Genomic DNA, 8,849 nt, shown 5'->3' with positions numbered 1-8,849 from the left:
GAGACGCGATAAACCGTCACGAGACGAGCACCAGACAGGAAGTGCTGATCCCGTCACGCATGTAAACAAAACATTATAATATCGTGATGCACACATGGGATCAAACCGGAGAGGCAAGAGAGTAAAAATAAAGCTCCCAACACATCTGATTTACTTAATTCATGATTTTATACATGAAAATTCCGGAATGTGTACAGTACAATTTGTGTTCTGAACTGTTCCCATCTGATTGAAGATTGTGTAATAAAAATCAATTATAATTTTATAGCATTATCCCAAGTTATAATATAACAATAAATGATTAATTTATTGGTTAATTCTCACAACTAAAAAGGACACGTTAGAGACAGTAACTTAAACAAGGGGCCTGGTAGAATAACATTTGAGAAATTAAAACAGCTAGAACTGTGATTACAATTACAGAACTTTTTTTTTTAATCATCATTCAATTCACATTTTAAAACATCCCTTTTAATACATGAGACCCCTGAGAAGACACAAAGTGCAAATCATCTGCATGACACAAGGCGTTCTAACAGCAACGACTTTACAGCACATTTTTCTTTCCCTTTTTTACGTTGGACAACAGCGTCATCCCTCCTTCACGTTAAGTACTGAAAGTGTCATGGTCTCTGCATCATCACAAGTTCATTTCTGCTACATAGAATAAAAGAGGTATGTTGTTTTAATTCCCTTAACTCCATTAAAGGTTAAAAAACAAACATCCATTTGCGACAATACAAAGTAGCCTAAAAATTAAACTTTTGCTTATAGGTTTACACATGTGTAAATATGTGTTTACAGAAATAATAATCTCTTGGCCATTTTGCAGAGAATGTGAATGAAAACACTAAATATTTTCTTTCACTTCAGTTTGGGTGAAGCTTGAAGAAAAATCGGCAGTATGGTCAAGTCTCCAGAAGAAAAAAAAGCATCACACACCCAAAATAAAAAAAATAAAAATCATGCCTTCAATATGACAAACATCACAGAGACAATCCTCCAAATTCCTGGAACCAAATCGTTTGGAATGATGAGACAAAAATTGAACTTTTTGGCCACAAACCATAGACGTCACACTTGTAGAGGAGTCAAAAACGCCTATGATTGAAAGGTACACGACTCCTCGGGGATCTCCAGTGTACAGTTCAAACAAAGCAGCCCAAGAACTCACAGGAACTTTGACGAGAATTCTTGTCAAGAATTCTTTGACAAGAATTCTTGTCAAATGCAAGAATAACGGGCACATTTACCATCAGAGAAAATGCAAAGCCTTATCATCAACTACCACAAAATACTTCTGGCTGTAGTTGATGTTAAAGGGAGCAATACACAGTATTGAAAAGTGTAAACCTTTTGGATTTTTCTTGGAATGCCCTTTTTGTATGCTATGAGCAAAATATTAAAACCTTTTTTTCCCACCAAATCTCCCCATAAAATGACATTAATCGTCTCCAAAAATGTATGACCTTAACGATTAATAAAATGTGAAAGATAAAAGTGGTCTTAAGGAAGAGACACCAAGTGGCTCAGCAATCTAATGATCCAACCTGAACAGTAGGAACAGTTTAACATACCCTATTTACCTGCTCTGAATAGCATAATAGCTCCGGTGGTTGTTTGTTCATTGTGACTGCATGTCTTTCTGCACAGAACATTTTCAAAATGTGATACGACTGTTAGACATCTGTTAGATAACTGTGGTTTGAGAACCCTCGGTGCAGCCAGATTACTTCTAGGGGTCATTAACCACCCCCTGAATCCACCATAAGAGTTTTAAGAATTTGATGATTCCTGCTGAACGGGATTTTGGAGATTGTTTCCTTCCTCAGTCTTTCTGAGAGTAGGCCATGTTGATGGCCCAGCGCTGCACATTTCCTTGGCCAAACACAGTGTAGATCACTGCTCCAAAGACGTTGATGCCAGCAGCTATGTAGAAAACAGTCTGCCATTCCTCCAAGGTGTTCTGTAGAAGCACAGATGATAATAAGTATGGGAAAGATAAACAAAAGAACTGAAAGCTTTTTTATCTGACTAGTGAGTCATCAATGAGATTCTGTTAAGGTCTGAGAAACAATCTTTAGTCTTTTGCAACAAAAGCAACAGTTTGATCTGTGAGCACTTCTTCAAGTTTAAAGCTCTTATTACACTTTTGTCTTGTACTTGTATCACTGTTGGATATTTGCACACTCGACGGTTACATGAAAAAACTTTAAAAGAGCAGACAAAACATTCATCTATCCACAAATAAATGTTTCTCACACATATACAGTATGTGTGTGAAACTATCCTGTACAGCAGGTGTCAAATCATCAAACAACCCCCGGGGCCTGACTGTGTCATGTTTTATAGAGGAGTTCGCCCCCTGGTGGCAGATAGCAAATGGAGCAACATGCTAAAGTCAAAACTACTTGTTGCAGAGGAGCAACCTGCACATGAGTTTCTTACATTTCTGGTTAGTGATCTTGCAATGACTGGTCCCACCATTCCAGGTATGGTGGCAAAGGTGTTGGTGATCGCCTGGAGGATACCAGCATAACTGCAAACCCAGGATCATCATCATTATCAAGCTCACACACAATTATCAAGTTCTTCTTAAGAATCGTTTTAATATTTTTACATTAGGTTCTTATTTCGATGATTCTTAGTCATTCTTACGAGGGAGCGATGTCAAGGTGGTTGATGTTGAAGCCAGCAGATGCTGCTCCAGCCAGAGAGGAGGAGATGGTGAGGAACGCCACAGCTAAGGTGTAGTTGCAGCCTGTGTAACCTGCTGCTATCAAGAACACTGCTGGCCCGACAGTGCCTACAGAAAAAACACAACAGCTGTGAAAACATCCTCAGAAGGTGCTAATAATTATGTTTTAGATGTCCCAAGTCAAAGTCAGCAGTTGTTGGTATTCCTTACCAATAATAGTGAAGATTTTCCTGACAATGGCGGTTTTGTAGAGGCAGGTTTCTCGCAGGTAATCAGCCAACTGGCCGGCCACCAAAGCCATTAAACCGGTGCCCAGGTATGGGAGAGCCGATAGTATCCCATTCTATTGTGGACAGGAGATAATAGCAAAATGATAAGTCATTTTATACAGCGCTTTTCTGAAGAATCAAAGTCGCTTTACATGTGGAAACAGATAATGGGTTTAATGGGGGATAAAACCTGTTTGAAAGAGGCAGCGGGAGGGGCAGTCATAATGTAGAACAGGGGTGTCAAAGTCAGGTAATGCTGCCCCCTGCTGGTTTAAGCAAATTTTGTTATGCTAGAGTAGGGGTGTCAATCTCATTTTCACCGAGGGGCAACATCAGCATAATGGCTGTCCTCAAAGGGTGAGATGTAACTTATAAATGTAACTAAATTTAACTCAATGTAATGTAAAATAGCAATGACTGTCCATGGTGGTGAATGATTTGCCCGAGGGGCAGGTAGAGTTCGATTTTAGAAAAAAAAGTGTTCAACTCGGGGGTTGTTACGGGAGAGAAAGAAGTGGGAGTAAACTGGGATTCCAGGGCAGACGGGGTGTGAAACTGGGCAGGAGATTGAAGTGATGGTGTATCGAATCAATTATAACTGAGACTGACACACAAAACACCGCACCAGATGTTAAAAAAAAAAAAAAATCTATCAAGAAGGTTTTAGGAAACATGACCATAAAGGACACATGCTTGTCAAATGCAGTGATCTCACCTGCTGTATGCTATATCCCAAAACGTCCTTCATGTAGGTCGGGAGGAGGGTGAGGAGGGTGTAGAAAGTCCAGTTAAAGGAAAAGTGAGCTACAACAATAGCCCACAGTGGTCTGCAGGTCACTATGGCTCGCCAGGGGATGTGTGCTGAGCTGGAGAGCTGTTACACCAGAGTTGAAAGTACAACAGACTCTTAAGAAACGATGAATGTGAAACGACCGCCTAAATGTTCATTGTGCATGGAAATAAAAATAGGGGAACTAAAAATATTAATCACAGCCTGTTAGTGTATTTGTCTGTGCTTCACATTTTCCAGAAGTTGTTTGTTGTAGCATTGAGGAACATGTAGTTTGGCTGTTGACTTCTCACCTCATTCTTTAGTGATGTGGTGATATAGAGTCTTTCCATCTCTGATATCCGTGGGTGGGTTTCAGGTCTGTTGGAGACCAGAAATGCCCACAAGATGAACCACAGCAGGCCGACAATACCTGGACACAAAGACATGACCGACAATTTATCTGGTAAAAATCCCCTAGATCCTACAGAGTAAGGAGACACGTTGATTTTGATCATCAGAAGACTGTGTCTTTTATTACCAAAAATGTAGAACACATAGCTCCAGTCCAGGTAGAAGCAGATTTCACCAGAGAGAGGAAGAGCGACGACCGTCCCCAGCTGGGCTCCTGAGATGGAGAAGACATTGTGTTTAATGGAGACTGTTCATTCAGTTAGTCTGTTGACCTGCTCAGACCAGGATGTGGCCTGATTCACAGCCAATGTCACCAGTTTTCTCACCAATGTAAGTAATTGTGAGGAGTCGACTCCTTTCCAGAGGAGGGGCCCATGATGCCCACATGGTGTACATTGCAGGGTATGTGACTCCCTGAAAACAGAACACAACAATCTCAACAGCCATGCAGAAGAGAGTCTGGCCATCTAGAACTCGGGTGTCAAACTCATTTTCACCAAGGGCCACATCAGCATAACAGCTGTCCTCAAAGGGCCAGATGTAACTCATAAATGTAAGTAAATGTAACTCAATGTAATGCAACATACTGTATATGTAACTATTCCTTAATTTTAAATAACTCTGAATTTATTACTTACTCAAGTTAAAAACATTACAATCATACAAAAAATCTGTTACAAATCATGCTGTCAGGTTATGAAACCCACAGAACTCCATCAATCAAGAACCATCTATCCAAGTGAATAAAGAAAAAACTTTTGTCAAAGTTAAAATGGGATTAATTACTGCATTGTGGGAAATATAGTTTCTGGTCAAAGCACACTTTTGACCTTTGATGCTTTCGTGGGCCACCTAAAATGATGTGGCGGGCCACATTGGGCCCCCGGGCCTTGAGTTTGACACATGTGGTCTAGAACTTTATAAACGCTACTCTTATGGATGTGAATGTGTCATGTGGCTGATCCTACCTCTCCTATCCCTTCCACCACCCTGACCGCTATTAGGAAACCTGCTCCCAGGTCAGCAGCCACAGGGGTGAGCAGGGTAAAAATGACAGTGACCAGGACCCCTAAGCCCAGCACCCACTTGGCTCCAAAGCGGCTGGCCAGGTAGCCCCCGAGCACCTGTGTCGTGATGTAGCCATAGAAAAAGGCACCCAAGATCCATCCCTGTGTCACAGAGTCCCAGTCGTACACATTGGCCTGTGAGAGAATGAGTTGAGAATGAGAAATTATTATCAAGTTGTCATAAACCTCGCTGTTAAAAAGTGTCAGTCCAAGTTTGAGTACAAGAAACTCTACTAATGCAAGTTATAAATATGCCATCTGCTTCTAAGTATCAGCAAGTCATGAGGGCTGATTCCATGGCTAAAAAGCTACTGACCAACTTCGCTGTTGATTTCTGGAAGGAAGTGAGAGCTCTCAACAATAGTAAAACGTCTTTGACATGTACTGTAAATTGAATGCCTGGCATAGACAACATTGCCGAATTTTGGCAACAGAATGACAGGTTAGTCAGCCGTGTCACAAGTGGCACCTTAAATATGCCAGTTTGAGGACAGCTCCTCTCCTTGCTATATGTTTCACCGGAATTATGGTTCATGGAGTGTTACCAGACTCTGTCTGTACTACTAGTCCCATTAGTGAAGGACAAGGCTGGTAAAATAGTCCTAAAAACTTCCAGCCCATTGTGTTAGCCTGGGTACTGTCGAAAGTCCTGAAAAGAATCCTGATGGAGAGGATAAACGAGTTTATGAACTCCTCACACAACCAGATTGGTTTGAAAGCCAAACGTGGCACTGATCTGTGTGTTTACACATTAAAATATTTTGTGATTTTGTGAGAATCCTGGCTTCACGTTTACTTACTCTAACCTTAAGCAGGTAAAATGGCGCAGCAGTGTCTCAGCACTGTTTGGGGTCAGCAACAGTGTGAGACAAGGGGGGGTCCAATTCTTATACATGGATAATCTTTCCAAACAACTGAATGTCTGCAACATTGGATGCATGATAGGGAATTTCTTAGTGAACCATATTATTACATATACAGTACATATCTTGTATCTTAAGTCCAAGTAGTGGTGCTCTACAGCAGACCCTTACTGTATGGTCTGAGTATGTCGTTGAACATGATATTTAGTACAATGCCAGTAATGTAGTTATGATCTGTTAATGCAAGAAAAGCTATTGAATTCTGGATTCAAACACATCTTTTCATTATTCAAATCAGTTAATTTGTTGAAGTTGTCTTATGCCTTATTTGCAGCTTTATGTTCCTCCTTAGTGCAGTACTAACAGGTAACGTCAATGGGACAAAGGCTAGCACACACAGAGGAACACTCACTTTCAATCAGTTCACATGGTAAAGATTGTCAGTGTGGATTGTGGGTTTGCCTTTTTACATCAGAACATCCCACATGATCACGTTTACCCAACCTTTAATTAAAAAATCAATATCTGGACAGGGACCATTCAGCGAGGGGGTGAATCACTTCATGTAAAACTGACAAACTCTTCCAGACTTCTTCACACAATCCTGACATGTCTTTTTTTCATTAACAGCAAACAGTAGAAAAATATGGGGCCATTTGGAAGCTTATGAGTCTGTAAAAGGTTTGCGTGCAAATGTCAGAAGATTTTAGCATTAAAATAACTTTAAGAGAGTAAACAAGGAACACATTAATTACAGCTTACCTTTACTCGACGTTCTAATTACAAGGATTTCAAGTCAATCAAGTTTTCATCTTTCATTCGTTCTCCACTGCAGGCTCTTTCTCACTCACCGTGTGGTTGTGGACGGGCCGTGGAGGCGAATCGTGAGCAGGACACACAGAGCTGCTGTGGTTGGTGATGGACTGGTGCGTGTTGTTAAGCATCTCCACCAAGGCTACACTCAGGTTCACCCGCAGGGTGTAGACCACGAAGAAACCATAACAGCTCAGCAGAGCCAGGCCATAGCGTGACGAACAGCATGCTGGGGCTGCAGAGGGAAACAGAGACATAAGTGATGAGAGATAATACTGAAAACTGTGTGCTGAAATGGTAATTCACGGAAACCTTCACAGTTCAAATTTAACAGTACATTATTCATGAATTATGATATCTGACATTTTGCAGAAAAGTTATGGATCCGTTATGGATCGCGTAACTCTCTTGGCATTTCTTTTCTTTTAGTTTCCAAAACAACTCCAATCGATTCAATCGGCAATCGATTCTACTTGCAGGTCCTGTCACGCGCTCAGGAACCAACAAGGAATAGTTAGCTTAATGCTACATTTCAGTTTATACAGTTATCTTTTAAGGCGTTTAAGTAATTGTATAAATTGCGCAACATCTTCCTGAGAAGATAGAATTTACGATTTCACCAAATAACAACAGGCCCTCCAAAAACAGTTCCATACTTAAGTTCGAAGTTCTTTTCCAAGAGGAAAAAAAACATCCAAACTGCCACCGGCTAGCTTCACTGCTAATCTTAACCTTTTCGGACGCTGTCTTCATTTCCTTGTTCAAGCAGCGGTGTGTGCTGCTCGTCCTCATCTGAGTTCATTCTGCTTCGCTCCATTTATTAATCGACGCTGCAAAAATGTTTGTTGTCACAGCATCGCAGTATCCGTGCTGGCAGCGCAAGAAATCTGAAGGCATGTTTACAAGTCAAAACCCTAGTGCCGCTGTGAGCCGCCCTCCTCAATATTTGATTGGTTTATTTGACGTCTCTTTTCAGACATAACCAATCATTGCCCCGCGTAGCTCAACGTGACCACACAAAGGCAACGTCAGGGAACATGTTGGGAGGGGCGGGCCTTCGCAATAGTAGGAGTGTGGTCAGGTGACATCTACACGATAAAATATACACGACACAAGTTAACGCCGTCACGTGACAAGGTTTTATTTTCACTAAATGTGACTAAATTTATATTTTTACCAAATCTGACTAAATTTCACTAAAACAGTAGTCACACACGAAACCGAGGAAGTAATTTCTTAATTTCCCTGACGGAACCTCCTTAAGGGATCAATGAAGTTCTACTACTACAAAAGATAGTAAGCAGTATTGTGGGAAATAAGATCAATTAAGCGAGGGAAAATGGAAATTATTTGTAAATGAACCGCTGGACTACATTTAATAATAAATATGTGGAAAGAGAAAACACCAGTATAAGTTAATGGCATTGTAAATACAAATGATGGAGTTACATATACAAAATTTGCAAAGTCAAATCTCTTATTTGTTCTAAAAACACTAAACTTGTCAAACTAATATTTTCAGGCTTGGAGTTCATGACTTTCTGGGTAGGTCTATAAAAATGGCTCCATGACGCACTCAAGCTGGTACTTCCATTGATCTAATTAAACCCCTGCTCCTTTCCTGGATGGTGTCTATGAAGGTTTCTTGCATTACTTCTCCTGCAAGTCTTGTATTTCTCCAGACTTGACTTTCTTAGAATTAAGGCAGACATACTCAGAAATGACTTTTGAATACAAACAAAAAATTATGGGAGTTTGCTAGAATCATTCAAGTGGTTTCACCACGAATTGGAAAACAGCAAACAATTGACGAATGCACTGGGGTCATACTTTTGAAAGGGAGACCCTTAAAGCCTATCTGTTCACCACACTTTTCTACCTTTTCCATGTTCCTCTCCAATTACAATACAACACACAAAAATAAGCCTATGAATAGCAAACAGGATTATATCAACC

The 8,849-nt window shown here is 40.6% G+C and overlaps 1 protein-coding gene across 1 annotated transcript; it reads right to left on the bottom strand.

The window, feature by feature from the left end:
* Positions 1-159: 159 nt before the first annotated feature.
* LOC137603546 (sialin-like) lies at positions 160-7,811 on the bottom strand. The gene is made up of 11 exons (XM_068327114.1): positions 7,626-7,811; positions 6,932-7,128; positions 5,119-5,352; positions 4,477-4,564; positions 4,278-4,364; positions 4,051-4,169; positions 3,683-3,841; positions 2,909-3,041; positions 2,659-2,806; positions 2,449-2,539; positions 160-1,966 (listed from the first exon to the last, which is right to left on the bottom strand). The coding sequence occupies exons 1-11, from the start codon at positions 7,708-7,710 to the stop codon at positions 1,829-1,831; spliced, it is 1,479 nt and encodes a 492-aa protein (XP_068183215.1). The 5' UTR covers positions 7,711-7,811; the 3' UTR covers positions 160-1,828.
* Between the last annotated feature and the right edge of the window lie 1,038 nt (positions 7,812-8,849).

Source organism: Antennarius striatus, chromosome 11 (assembly GCF_040054535.1).
Source record: "Antennarius striatus isolate MH-2024 chromosome 11, ASM4005453v1, whole genome shotgun sequence".
In the NCBI taxonomy this organism is placed as follows: Eukaryota; Metazoa; Chordata; class Actinopteri; order Lophiiformes; family Antennariidae; genus Antennarius; species Antennarius striatus.
The sequence above is the reverse complement of the archived record's forward strand: the minus strand, read 5'-3'. Positions and strand labels throughout refer to the sequence as shown.

Bases quoted from the DNA above. Each gene is read 5' to 3' on its own strand.
- LOC137603546 (XM_068327114.1), bottom strand. From the start codon at position 7,710: ATGGAGCGAAGCAGAATGAACTCAGATGAGGACGAGCAGCACACACCG. The intron at 4,565-5,118 runs GTAGGATCAGCC...TTCTGTTTTCAG, and splicing joins TGGTGGAAGGGATAGGAGAG to GGAGTCACATACCCTGCAAT. The intron at 4,170-4,277 runs GTAATAAAAGAC...CTTTGTGTCCAG, and splicing joins CTATGTGTTCTACATTTTTG to GTATTGTCGGCCTGCTGTGG.